Source organism: Cebus imitator, unplaced genomic scaffold, assembly GCF_001604975.1.
Source record: "Cebus imitator isolate Cc_AM_T3 unplaced genomic scaffold, Cebus_imitator-1.0 Scaffold119, whole genome shotgun sequence".
NCBI classification, from domain to species: Eukaryota; Metazoa; Chordata; class Mammalia; order Primates; family Cebidae; genus Cebus; species Cebus imitator.
Genome location: NW_016107434.1, coordinates 4,501,909 through 4,516,718, shown reverse-complemented (window position 1 = coordinate 4,516,718; position 14,810 = coordinate 4,501,909). Strand labels below are relative to the sequence as shown.

Below are 14,810 nucleotides of genomic sequence, written 5' to 3'. Positions count from 1 at the left end.
AAATTATGGAATGCTTCATGAATTTGCGTGTCATCCTTGCTCAGGGGCCATGCTAATCTTCTCTGTATCGTTCCAATTTTAGTATATGTGCTGCCGAAGCAAGCACTGACCTAATCTTTTTAGCTGCACCAGCCTTTAAGATTTTGAATGAGTCTTTAATTTTTTACCTGGTTTTTAAGTCGGGATACTTAAAATCCTGCATAGTGAGTAGAAAGCTTTCCAGAGAGCTGGGAGGGACAGAAGGAGCCTGGAGGCCTTTGCAACGTAAGTTTTAACTCCCATTGGCCTCTGAGTAAGAGCACTTACCCTGCATCATTGCATGCAAAGGGTACTGAGGGCATCCCCAGTAAGCAGGGTTAGACCCAGCCCACATAGCTGAGAGGAGAAACAGAAAACCAGTAGGGTTGGCCTTGGTAGTCACCTGTCAAAACAAAAATTCCAGATACTGAGAGGAATGTTTCTGACACCTCCAGGATTGAAGAGTAACCAGTTTCCTGGAGAAAAAGGAATGGCTGTGGGCCAAGGGGCACCATATTTCTCAGCTCTGTCAAGCAAATGCCAAGTGTCCAAGGAGTCTAGTGAAAAACCATGGATAGCATGTGCTCTGTGCCCCAATTTCTTTTAAGTCAGATTATTGAGATATCCTTTCCATGAGTTTTGGCAGTTGTGTAATCACTACCACAGTCAAAATACAGAACATTTCCCTCTCCTCAAAACGTTTCCTCTTATCCTTTTGTAGCCAGCTTCCTTCCTTTTCTCTGGCAGTCACTGATATTTTTCTTTATGCATATATTTGCCATTTCTAGAATGTCATGAAAATGAAGTTGTGTAATATGTAGTATTTTGAATCTGGCATCTTTCACTTAGTATAATGCATTTGAGACTTATCCATGTTGTCGTGTTTGTTAGTAGTTCATTCTTTTTTGTTGGTGAGTAGTTGTTCATTTCTATAGAAGAAAAGTCATGATTAAATCAGTCTAGGAAAGTAAACATTTACCTCAGGTGGGGTGAATATACATCCCAGCATGCCCGGACTGATCTGATTTATGCCTGTTGTCCAAGCATAATTTTTAATGGTAACTTCTTTCACTCTCAAAAGTGTCCTAGTTTGGATGATAAATTCTGTGATCACTCTAAACGAGGGCATACCAAGATGTGATTATATTTCACTTGATTATATTTCACTTGCTTTACAGTGCTGTCAGTTTTACCTTCCAGAACACCATAATTGTATATATTTATATTTCTTATAAATATTATTGCTATTAATAGCAGTAGTAACTTAGTGTAATCTCATTTTGATTTTCACAGCAATACTCCCATTTTGCATTTGAGAAAACAGATTTAGAATAAAATAAATGACCTTCCAAAAATCATGAGCTAGAAAGTGATAAAAACTGCATCATCTGTTTAATACATTCAGCCCTTAATCTCTCATATTAATTGGGAGGCATTACAGTATATTGGTTACGAACATATGTAATGGAGACAGAATACCTGATTCCAGTGCACTCTTCACCTTATTTTGTTGTTTAATCTCTGGCAAATTATTTAAGCTTTTCATGCCTTTATTTTCTTATCTAAAGAAAGAGGATAATATGTCTACAGTGCCTACACCTGGAATATGGTAAATTTTTGGTAAAGTCTGGCTGTTATTTTTAATGATACTGTTAAATAACACGATTATAGTTGAACCTTTCCCCAGGCAAAACCCTTTTTCCTCCCTGTCCCAATATAAAAAAAAAAAAAAAAAGCTGAAATATTTTGTGTTTTCTTTCTTCTTACTTAAAAAACTAATTATTTATGTAATGTCTAATTATGAAGACTTTCATTATTTAAGAGGTGAAATATTAATATGATCTGAAGAGAAATGAGACTATGTCTGTGATATTTAGATGAATAGTTTAGTCTTGGTGTGGTAAATGAATTCCAAAAACTATATCTCTTAGAAATCTACATTTTTCAAATTTTATATATATCTGTTAAAAATAACATAGGATGTTGGCTAAGTTTGGGAATCATGGAATAATATTGTGCCAGCTTCTTAGAGCCTTTTTTTTTTTTTTTTTTTTTGAGACGGAGCTTCACTCTTGTTACCCAGGCTGGAGTGCAATGGCGCGATCTCGGCTCACCACAACCTCTGCCTCCTGGGTTCAGGCAATTCTCCTGCCTCAGCCTCCTGAGTAGCTGGGATTACAGGCACGCACCACCATGCCCAGCTAATTTTTTGTATTTTTAGTAGAGATGGGGTTTCACCATGTTGACCAGGATGGTCTCGATTTCTTAACCTTGTGATCCACTTGCCTCGGCCTCCCAAAGTGCTGGGATTATAGGCGTGAGCCACCGCGCCCGGTGAGCCTTTTTAATATATTTAATTTCCGGGAAACAGTTAAACATACAGCATATCCAAACGTACTTAAATAGAATAAAGCATCCATTAAAATTCTTGGGAAATTCCGGGGTAGTATTTTACCATGAACACTTTAGGTAATGATTGTATAGGATGATTTGCAAGGACCAGAAGAAGACCAGTGGCAGGAAAATCAAATAATTGTTATGGTGATTGAGGCTTGAAGTTATCAGGCAGAAAAAAGATCTGAATGGATCTGTGCAATATTTTGCAGGAAGGTTTTTTTGTGTTCTGTTGTGTTGTGTTATGTTATGTTGTGTTGTGTTGTGTGTTGTTTTTTGGAAACAGATCTCATTATGTTGCCTGGGCTGATATTGAACTCCTGGATTGCGCAAGCAGTCCTCCTGCCTCAGCCTCCCAAAGTGCTGGGGTTACAGGCATGAGCCACTGTGCCCTGCCTGAAGGAAGATTTGAAAAGACTTAGTGATTTGTTAGAAAGAAGGAGAAAGGAGTCAAAATAACTCCCATGTTTCCAGTTGAAGAGAAGTTTGCCAGTCATTTCAAATGTGATAGCTAGGAAGGGCAGCAAGTTGGTTTGACATTGAAGAGATTTGTTTTAGATGTGTTGACTTGGACCTAGCAGTGGCTGACCAGCGGCCAGATACAAAGAAGTTAAGGAAGACCTGGGTCAAGAGAAATAACTGAAGCCATGAAAGTGTATTTCCTTAGTTTTAGTAGAGAGAGGAGTTGCTGGAGGAAAAGGAACCAGAAAAATGGTAAGGCAGCGAGGAGAGTCTAGACACCTGTGTCATATGTACAGAAAGAGTCAGGGAAGGGCAATGAAGTGACAAAAGAGCTAAATGGTGATGAAGAATGAGCAGTGTCAGTAGAGTTGGCTTGGCTGACTTTGATGAGCATCATCAGTGCTATAAAGTTTCCTATATATAGGTTTAATTTAAGATGCATTTTGTTTTTTAGATGAGAGAGCAAAATCAAAGCAAGATTACAAAGAGTTAAAGAGAAAATGGAAGCTAAAAAGCACTCCTTGTAGAAATTTGGCAGGAAAGGGAAGCAGAGAAAGAATATAGGAGTTGATAGGGGAAATCTGATCTTGTTTGAAAGCAGAAGGGAGGAATAAGTTCAAAGGGAGAAATCAAAGATTTTTTAAAAGGGTGTGTGGGAGCAAAGTCCAAACTGAGGTGAGAAAGCAAGAATTGAGAAAATTAGATGAAGTTGTCCTAATTTTGGAAAAGTTAAAATACATTCTTCTTTTGAAATTCTACCTCCATATATTGGCATTTCCATGCTGTTTGCTTGTTTACTATAAGGGAGTTATACGATTAAGCCATGTTTTATAAGACAGTGATCTCATTAAGTTAAAAGTATTTACTTCTTCAGATTATAAAAATAATTCATGTTCGTTGTAGAAAATAGAAAAACATGTTAAGTAATGGGGGGGAAAACACCCATAATCCCACCAGCAATAAACAATTTCTGTTAATGTTTTGATAGACCTTTTTTGAATGGACAGATCTTACCTATATCTCTTTTGAAAAACCAGGATCATACTGTTACACCTGAGCAAGTCAAGGAATGCGCCACACTCTGAGATTGAATTATGAGTCCTTTATTTTAGCTGGTGACCAAGAGATGGCTAACGCCCAAAATTCTCTCGACCCTGAAGTGTTAGGGAGATTTTTATACCCTAGTTTGAAAAGGGAGGGGGAAACCTAGCTGAAGCAATTTTTTCTCAGAAGCAGAGTAAGCAAAAAAGTTAAAAGGTAAATTAGTACGTGAGAAATAATACAGTACCAAGTGCAAGGGCTAGAGCTTCATAAAAAGACATACAACTTATAGATATGGGGGCTCTGGGCACTCGATAGCACCTGCATTCCCGTGCTCTGCTGGTACCACTTAACTCAGCCTTTTATCAGCAAATGCACTCCTGGATGTGCCTGGTGTCATCCTGCGCCATCTACATACTACAGTTACTAATAATGAGGGGAATAACTAAAATGAAGAAGCTAAGATGGAGTCTGTCCTGCTCAAGAAGCTAACAAGAAGCCTGAACAGCTCTCTGCTAAGAGAAAGAGAGTCAGTTTAAGCTAACAAAAAGCAGGTTATCACAATACTATGCATTTAGTTTTCTGTTCTGCTTTTTAAAATACTATTGTTAGCCAGTAGTGGAGGCCAAAGTGGGAGAATCCCTTGAACCCAGGAGTTCGAGGCTAGCCTGGGCAACATATGAGACTATGTCTGTTAAAAAACAAACAAACGAGAAACACCATTGCTGTGGTTTCAAAGTACACTCCAGACTTCATGTGTTGGAAACTTAATCCCCTATAAAACAGTGTTTGAGAAGTGGGACCTTTAAGAGGTGATTAGGTTATAAGGGCTCTGTCATGATTGGCTTAATATTTTTATCACAGGAGCAGGTTCATATTGTGAAAGTGGGTTTCTTGTAAAAGTAACTTTGGCCCTCTTGCTTTTTGTCGTGCCCACTTGTCCTTCCACCTTCCACCATGGGTTGATGAAGCAAAAAGTCCCTTGCTAGATAAGGGCCCCTCAGTCTTGGAGTTCCTAACCTTCATAACTATACAAAATAAACCTCTGTTCTTTATAAATTACCCAGTCTCAGCTATTCTATTGTAGTAGTGCAAAATGAACTAAGACAACCATTATTTTTGAATTTTTCTCCACTTCACAAAACAGTCTTTGAAAATAGTGTTTTTAACATTCCATTGTAAGCACCAATCCCATTCAGATCAGCCTTGGCTTTCTCAGATCCGTTCTTATCACCTTCTTTTTTAACCTGATCTGTATTGCATTATGAAACATCAGAACTACAGATAATACTACGGTTATTGAAAAATGCTGCACATACTGAGAGTCTGGCAACTGAATTTAGGAGGAAGGAATCAGTATGTACAGGCCCTAAGGATTATCCCAGAAAAATCTTATGTTTACATTCTCTTCCTCTTTCCTTCACTGAAATTCTTGAAGAAAAGAATTTATGTTCATCTTTCCCTTTGATTTTTTTGCATGGTAGCTGCTTCATGGGAAAAATTATGATAATTTTTTTATGTGATCCATAAATCTCCTGGTAGGCCTTAGAAAACAGGAAAAAGGTTACCTATGTTAGATGAAGGAAAGATGGTAGATAGCTCATAGCTTATGTTCATCTGTCCACCTGTTGTTATCTCCTCAGAAAAATTAGTACTCTCATCTTATTTGGCTTGAATAAGCTTTTTATTGAGGATTGAAAATGTTTATGCTAGTTGAAAACAAATTGGGTTGAATTAATGAAAATAGAAATGTGGCTGAATGGTATGGATTCTACATCCTGTGATCTGCTATTAACTGTCTTTGGGTTAGTTACTTGACATCTCTGGGTTAAAACAAATAGCTAAAGCTTTACGTTCTAAAACTCTTTTATGTCTTATGTATTGTATTACTATAGTGGTTATAAACTGTTTTCAATCTCAAGATTCTTGAGAGATGACCACATATATCCTTTGCCATAGTGGGAGTGACTGTGTAATAGTGACTGAAGGAGAAAGTTTCTTTGTACACAACCATGCTTTGATTTTCAAGAGGAGGAATGAAATTGCCTCATGAATTACAGAGTTAAATACGATGTAAATGATAAAATATTGTAGTATATTAATTGAAAAAGCTTAACTTGATCTTGAGCTGTAACTTATGTTATTACAAACAAAAGTCTAGACATGTTCCATTCCTGTATGATGAATTTTTCTCATTATTGTAAGTAAATACAGAATATGTCAACATTTAGAGCTGTTTAATCTTTTTTTTTTGAGACAGAGTTATGCTCGTGTCGCTCAGGTTGGAGTACAGTGGCTCACTGCAACCTCTGCCTCCCAGGTTCAAGTGATTCTCCTGCCTCAGCCTCCCAAGTAGCTGGGATTACAGGCTTGTGCCACCATGCTCAGCTAATTTTGTATTTTTAGTAGAGAGGGGTTTCACCATGTTGGTCAGGCTGGTCTCGAACTCCTGACCTCAAGTGATCCAACTGCCTCTGCCTCCCAAAGTGCTGGGATTACAGGCGTGAGCCACGGCACCCAGCCTAGAGCTGTTAAATCTTTTGATTTGGCAGCCATTGTAGTAGATTTTATAAGATCCCTTTTCATTTTTCTGGTAGGTGATAGCTACTATGTAAAGAGAATTTATCCCTCCAATTCCTTCTACATGCTTCTGTTTTTCTATCTTCTCAAGATAAATACCCTTAGCAAACACTATTATGTTTATTTAAGAAAATATGCACTATATGTTCAGGATAGTTATATACAGTTAGTATATTGGCCCCTTCTTAATCTTTTATTCTCTTAAGACCTTATTTCTTTGGTTCCTTTTTTTTTTTTTTTTTTTTTTTTTTTTTTTTTTTTTTTTTTTTTTTTTTTTTTTTTTTTTTTTTTTTTTTTTTAAAGGCTATCATTTCCAGTTTCTTTAATCACTGTCTTCACCCCTTAATACCATTTCAGATTGTTCACTTTTTTGTATATTATCAAATAGCGCTTTGAAAGCACATAGAGGACTGAACCATTGCTTTAAACTAGTTTCAGTTGCATTGTCAAATGCTCTTGGTGGAAAAGGAATAATCCTATATTGTTGCTCCAAGAAAGGTGCCATCAAATACATGAGATATGAAACAAAACCAGAATTTGTAGTGTATAAATTCTTTGCAATGAGACTTTTACCATTATAGTTTTGATTTCCTTCGTTCTTTTTAAAGCTTTATTGAAGTATAATTTATATACCATAAAATTCACCTGTTTTAAATGCACATACAAAAATGTAGTTGACTGATTGTAAGTATATTATAAGTATACACAGAATTGTGCAATTGTCAACCCCAATATAATGTTAGAACATTTCCATCATCCCAGAAAAAAACCTTGTGCCTATCTATATATACAATTATTACCACTCCTATCCTAGCCTAACATAACTACGAATCTGCTTTCTACCTCTATAAATTTTATTTTTACAGACATTTTCATTTAAATTGGATCAAGTAATATATGGTCTTTTATGTTTGACTTCTTTCACTTAGCACACTACTCACACATGTTGTAGATGTATTGGTACTTCATTCTATTTTGGGAGGGGGGAGGGGGATGAGGTTTCATTCCTGTCACCCAGGCTGGAGAGTGCAATGGTGCAATCTGGACTCACTGCAACCTCCGCCTCCCAGGTTAAAGTGATTCTCCTGCCTCAGCCTCCCAAGTAGCTGGGATTACAGGCATGTGCCACCACTCCCAGCTTTTTTTTTTTTTTTTTTTTTTTTTTCTATTTTTAGTCAAGACGGGGTTTCACCATGTTGGCCAGGCTGGTTTCAAACTCGTGACCTCAGGTGATCTGCCTGCCTTGGCCTCTCAAAGTGTTGGGATTACAGGCATGAGCCACCACACCTGGCCACCACTCCTTTTTGTTGCTGAATAATATTTCATACAGATGTACCACATTTCATTTATTCAGCAGTTGATAGACATTTGGGTTGTTTTTTGCTTTTTGACTGTTCTGAATAATGTTATAACATTTGCATACATATCTTTGTGGGGACATTATGTTTTTGTTTCTTTTTTATTTTTATGTAGAAGTAGAGTTGCTGGGTCATATGATAAATCTGTATTTAATATTTTAAGAGCTGGGTGCCGTGGCTTACACCTGTAATCCCAGCACTTTGGGAGGCTGAGGTGGGCGAATCATGAGGTCAGGAGTTTGAGACCAACCTGACCAACATGGTGAAATCTCATCTCTACTAAAGATACAAAAATTAGCTGGGCATGGTAACACACATCTGTAATCCCAGCTACTCAGGAGGCTGAGGCAAGAGAACCAGGGAGGTGGAGTTTGCAGCAAGCTGAGATTATGCCACTGCACTCCAGCCTGAGCAACAAAGTGAGACTCAGTCTCAAAAAAAAAAAAAAAATTAAGAAACTGCTGTTATTTTCCAAAGTTTGAATGTATTTTTATATTCCCTTAGTAATGCATGAGAGATCCAGTTCTTCCACATCTTTCTCAACATTGTTACTGTCTTTTTTAATATAGGCATTGTACTGATTATGAAGTATTATCTCATTGCTTGTGCAACAGGTTTACAAGTAGTTTTGACTTGCATTTTATAATGACTAATGATGTAAAATCCTTCATTCTTAAGTTTTAGAAAATTATTTTAGCCTATGAAGAAATAAACATGTTTGCCACATGAAAGAGGAGCAGACTATCCATAATTATATGTTTTCATCTAGAGGAAAAAATAACTGTATAGATTTTTTAAAAGCACATACAGGTTGAGTATTCCAAATCTAAGAATCCAAATCTGAAATGGTCCAAAATCCAAGGCTTTTTGAGCACTGAGACTTCTTGAGCGCCCAAAGGGAATGCTTATTGAAGCATCTGGAATTTGGGATTTGGGATGTGTAACCAGTATATAATGTACATATTTCAAAATCTGAAAAAAATGAAAGCTCCAAAACACTTCTGGTTCCAAGCATTTCAGGATTTCAGGTAAGGGATACTCAGCCTTGTATGTACACACACATACACACACACACACACACACACACACAGACACACACACACACATACGTATTTGGTTGAGTATCCCTGTATGTACATATATATGTGTATATATGTACATATATATATATATATACACACACACACACACATATGTGTGTATTGCTTATTTTATATTTGTATTATATTATTTTTATTATAATGAGATCTTAGTATGTTCCCCTGGCTGGTCTTGAACTCTTTCACTCAAGCAATCCTCCTACCTTGTCACCCTACTAAAGTGCTGGGATTACAGGGGTGAGCCACTGCACCTGGCCTGCTTTTAAAAAGTTAATATTTGTGGCCAGGTACAGTGGCTCACACCTATAATACTAGCACTTTGGGAGGCCAAGGTGGGTAGATCACTTGAAGTTAGGAGCTCAAGACCAGCGTAGCCAACATAGTAAAACCCCATCTCAACTAGAAATAGAAAAATTAACCAGGTGTGGTGGCAGGCACCTGTAGTCCCACTGAGGCAGGAGAATTGCTTGATCAAGGGAGGCGGAGGTTACAGCAAGCCGAGATTGCACCGCTGCACTCCAGCCCAGGTGACAGAGCAAATTAAGGGGGAAAAAAAAAGTTAATATTTGCATGATACATATATTTCCCTTCCTTTTACTTTCTACATGCCTATATCATTATTTTTGAAGTGAGTTTCTTGTGGACAGCAAATAGTTAGGTCATGCTTCTAAATTTACTCTGTCAATCTCTGACTTTTAATTAAATGACTTTTAGACCATTTACATATAATGCAGTTATCAGTATGTCAGAGCTTACGCTTAAGTCTATCACTTTATTTTTTGTTTTCTATTCTCTGTTATTTGGTTTCCCTGGTTTTGTTTGTTATTTTGTTTGTTTGCCTTTCTCCAGGTTACTTAAACACATTTCTCATTCCATTTTGATTTATCTGTAGTGTTGTTGAGTATAATTCTTGATACTGCTTTTTCAGTGATAGCTCTACTTATTGCATTGTACATACATAACAACATAATCTACTGATGTGGTCATTTTATCAGTTTGAGCGAAATGTAGAAATCTTACTTCTTTTTATGTCCCTTTACCTTTCACCACTTATCCTATAAAAGTTTTAGTTTGTTTACTGTGTTTTGAACAACATCAGATAGGGTTATAATTTTTACTTCAGTAATTAAACATAATTTGGAAAACTCAAGAATGAAAGCCTATTGCATTTTTCTATATTTTTGCACCATTTTCTGTCTCCCTGCTATTCTAAGATTCCTTCTTTCATCATTTGTTTATTTGTTTTGTTTGGCTAAAGAGAACTTCCTGTAATCATCGTTTTAGGGTAGATCTGCTGGTAACAAATTCTCTTAATTTTCTTTCATTTGAGATTGTCATAGTTTTCATTACTGAAGGCTATCTTTTCTGCACGTAGGAATCTGGGTGGACAGTTGTTTTCTTATAGCACTTGAAAACTTTGCCATTCCTTCTAACTCTTCCCCACTTGTAGTCATTTCCTCTCTAATGAACACCAGGTATTTATTATAAATTTACTCTGCTAATGCACTCTGATGTAGATCAGTTTTCCGCTTCTTCTGGTGCACAGCTTTCATCTTGGGATCTTCTTTCATAATCATCCTGGGAAATTCCTTCCATGTATCCTATTGGATTTCCATTTCTTATCTTTCTTTTTTTTTTTTTTTTTTNTATCCTTCTCTTACTGCTTACTGTGAATAAATTTTTGGGAACTTTGCATATCTGAAGATATCTTTCTTCTACCCTCACACTTTATTGATGATTTGGCTGGATACGAAATTTTAGGTTATCTGAGAATTTTGAAGGCTTTGCTCTATATCTGTCATTTTTACATGACCACGTTTGGATTTTAGGATTTATTTTTTATTTTATTTGTTTGTATATTTTTACCTTCTCTAGCTTCCCTAATGCTCTGAAATTTAACAATGATGTGCCTTGTAGGTCTGTTTTCATCCATTAAGATACCCTTTTCATCAAGAAATTCATGTCCGTCAACCTTGTACAGTTTTCTTAAATTATCTATTTGATTTGATTTCTCTTTTACTCTCCTGTACTCTTTCTAAAATTCTCTTTATTTGGATGCTGGTCCCTCTAAGCCAGGCTTGTGATTTTTTTTCTTTTGTTCCTGTGTTCTGGGAGATAGGTTGAGGTTTCTCTTCCAACTTCTGTTGAGTATTTTGCTATCTTTACTATTTTTAATTTTTAGGAGTATTCTTGTTGAGGTTTTTTTGGTCTCACTTTGTTTTGTGGATGCAATTATTCTTTCAAAGATTTTTTAAAAGTTAGGTTTATCGGCCAGGCACAGTAGCTCACACCTGTAATCACAGCACTTTGGGAGTGATTGCAAAGTGAAATCCTGTGTCTACTTAAAAAATACAAAACCCTGTCTCTACTTAAAAAATACAAAAATTAGCCAGGCGTGGTGGCATGCACCAGTAATCCCGGCTATTTGGGAGGCTGAGGCAGGAGAATTGCTTGAACCCAGGAGACGGAGGTTGCAGTGAGCTGAGATCGCACTACTGGACTCCAGCCTCAGCAACAGAGCAAGACTCTGTCTCAAAAAGAAAAGATTTACTGAAGTAAATTTACTTACAATAAAAATCTACCCGTTTTCGTGTATGGCTCTGTTAGTTTTGATAATTAGGTAACCACCACCTTAGTTGACAAACAGAATTGTTCTTTGAAAACTGACCACCATTGATGTTAGTATTTTAGGGGGAAGTAAGCGTGGGTGTGTGTGTGTGTGTGTGTGTGTGTGTGTGTTTTTCCTATAGGGCTGGTCAGAGTTTCTAAGGAAATATCCGTTGCACTCTAAGCCTGGTTGCAAGCCTCTGTGAGGCAAGTGGTAGAAACAAGGCAAGTGGCAGTCTCAGCATTTAGTGTGTAAACTTTCACTTGATCTCCCTTTTCAGAATATGTTCCTAGGCTAGGTGTGGTGGCTCACACCTGTAATCCCAACACTTGGGCAGGCTGAGGTGCATAAATCACTTGAGGTCAGGAGTTCGAGACCAGCCTGGCCAATATGTTGAAACGCTGTCTCTAGTAAAAATACAAAAATTGGCCAGACATGGTGACAGGAGCCTGTAATCCCAGCTACTCAGGCTGAGGCGGGTGAATCGTTTGAACCCAGGAGGTGGAGGTTGCAGTGAGCCAAGATCGCACCACTGGACTTCAGCCTGGGCAATAGAGTGAGACTCCATTTCAAAAAAAAAAAAAAAAAGAATATGTTCCTCCCGAGGACTCGGTTTTACATTTTCTACAGAATAAAACCAGTTTTTTTTCCTGGAATGGGGAAGATAATCTGGTAAGCCAACTGTGTCTTAAATGGATATTCAATCTATCTAGTTGTTCTTAGGATTACTTTATTCTCTACTTCTTGATGCCCTTGGTATTGCCAGTTCCTTAACTTTTGGGGGATTCTGCATTTCACTTTCCTCATTGCAGATTTAGGATCTGGCTTTCTCGGATATGCCAAGTCAGTTACCACATTGATTGACTGATTGAGTTGGAGTCTTGCTGTGTCACTCAGGCTGGGATTACAGGTGCCTGCTACCACACCGTGTTAATTTTGTATTTTTAGTAGAGATGGGGTTTTACCATGTTGGCCAGGCTGGTCTCGAACTGCTGACCTCAGGCGATATGCCCGCCTCGGCCTCCCACATTGCTGGGATTATAGGTGTGAGCCTCTGCACTTAACCCAGTTACCACTTTTAGCTTTGCAGTTTCCAAAATGTTGTTGCCATCACCTGATCTTCTTTGTCCTCATGGGTTTTATGTCTTTACAAACCTTTTGTCGTCATTTTAATGGAGTTTTAGGGAAGGTTAGAGGTAATTGCATGTGTTCAATCCATTATCTTTTTAACTAAAAGTCCCTTTTGGGGGAAAAAAAAAAAAAAGCTTACATTGTAGCCTTGTGGACAAGATCCTTTATGATCTAACTTCTCTCTGGCCTCATTTCTCATTCTATGGCAAGTGGCCCCCAGCCTAAGCTCCAGCCACAGGTATCTACTTAAGAGATTGCCAAACAAACCATGTTGCTTCATGCCTTTCAGTTCTGCACATGCTGTTTTCTCAGGGTGCAGTTTCTCCTTTAAGACTCTTCTTGGTTAAACTTTGCTGATTTGTCTGGATGTCCTTCTGTCAAGGTACTTACTATATTATTGCAGTTATTTATTTGCTTTTCAAAAAATCTCACTCTATAGGTTTCTTAACCTGGGGTACATGTGGAAGTGTTGTGCATTGATTAGCTGTAAGAAATCTTAGAAAATGCTGAAATTATTTGTAAAATTTTATGTATATGTTCATATTTTTGGAGAATTCAGAATATGCATCAGAAATACTTGTGTAGCTTTTTAAAAATCTAATTGCTTTGGGTTCAACTGCAGAGAGACGTACTGAGTTATAGTCTCTTAAGTTTAGGCCTACAAAAATGCGTTTTTAAAAAGTCTCCTTAATGATTCTCTAGAACAGGATCTCTGAGCATCATCTACATTAATACCAGGGCCTGGCATTTAGTAGATGTTTAAAAAAAGAATAAGGGAGGAACTTATGTTCAGGACATGACCTAAAATTTCCAGTGTGAAACCAGAGTGCAAGTGAGAAAATCACAAATTTCCTCTGTTATATAAATTAAGTCATAGCATTTATTTCCATCACTACCTCCTCTTTAGACCCTCTTTAGATATAATTAATAAAATAGGAGAGCACAGATTGTTTTTTCCAAAGGTAGAAGAGAGCTTTGGAGAGCTGTCTGTAAAAATTAAATAAGAATTTAAGGATTAGCCATAGGACAAGATAGCTGTATGGAGTCCAATTTTGGTTCCTTTTGTTGCTTCGGGTTGTATTTGACCCAGTGATTTGATTGCACAGTTTTAGGTTTCTATACATTTGGATGTCATAGATAGCACAATTGTTTAGACCTGATTTCATAACCTGTGCATTTAATAAATGGCTAGTGACATGGAAAATGGAGAGACTGATGTGTTGCTTTGGCAAAAAAAAAAAAAAAAAAAATACAGTATTATTTTAACTGGTTCCAACTAAAGAATGAGGTTAGGCTGGGCACGGTGGCAAATGCCTGTAATCCCAGCTCTTAGGAAAGCAGAGGCAGGAAGATAACTTGAGCCTAGGAGTTTGAGACCTGCCTGGGCAGTATAGTGAGACCCAATTCTTCACAAAAGGAAAAAAAAGACAAAAAATAAAGTGTAAAAATGTGTAGATTAAAGTGATGTCCTCTGCCTTTTTTATATAGCATGGTGCTGTTACTGTATGTTTTTATGTATGTTAAAAGGATCAGGCTCAGGCTGGACACGGTGGCTTACACCTGTAATCCCAGACCTTTGGGAGGCTGAGGCAGGCGGATCACAAGGTCAGGAGTTTGAGATCAGCCTGGCCAACACAGTGAAACTCTGTATCTACTGAAAATTCAAAAATTAGCCAGGTATGGTAGCACGTGCCTATAGTCCCAGCTACATGGGAGACTGAGGTAGGAAAATCACTTGAACTCAGGAGGCGGAGGTTGCAGTGAGCTGAGACCATGCCATTGCACTCCAGCCTGGGTAACAGAGTGTGATTCTGTCTTAAAAAAAAAAAAAAAATGATTGGCTGTTTATGCTTTTTTAATTTTCTACTTTATTTTATTGTCTAGGTACTTAAGAGATTATGGCATCGGAAACCCACAATGTTAAAAAACGGAACTTTTGTAATAAGATTGAGGATCATTTCATTGATCTTCCTAGAAAAAAGATCTCTAATTTCACTAATAAGAACATGAAGGAGGTAAGTCCATGGTTTCCAGAAAACAGGTAAGACAATTTAAACTGTCAGGTCTCTAGATATCTCTAGTTGAATTGTGTAAACAATGGGAGGATAATAATTCTGC

At 37.4% G+C, this 14,810-nt stretch overlaps 1 protein-coding gene and 1 non-coding gene across 2 annotated transcripts in view; one reads left to right on the top strand and one right to left on the bottom strand.

Moving 5' to 3' along the window:
• LOC119472829 lies at positions 1-106 on the bottom strand. Its single transcript, XR_005202006.1, has one exon. It is a non-coding gene; the product is annotated as a U6 spliceosomal RNA (small nuclear RNA).
• Positions 1-14,810, top strand: part of KATNBL1 (katanin regulatory subunit B1 like 1) — a 58,667-nt gene that overhangs the window by 27,541 nt on the left and 16,316 nt on the right. The window contains exon 2 of the mRNA XM_037742365.1: positions 14,577-14,707. Coding sequence (XP_037598293.1) covers positions 14,591-14,707 — 117 coding nt within the window. The 5' untranslated portion in view covers positions 14,577-14,590. The remainder of the gene's footprint in view (positions 1-14,576; positions 14,708-14,810) is intronic.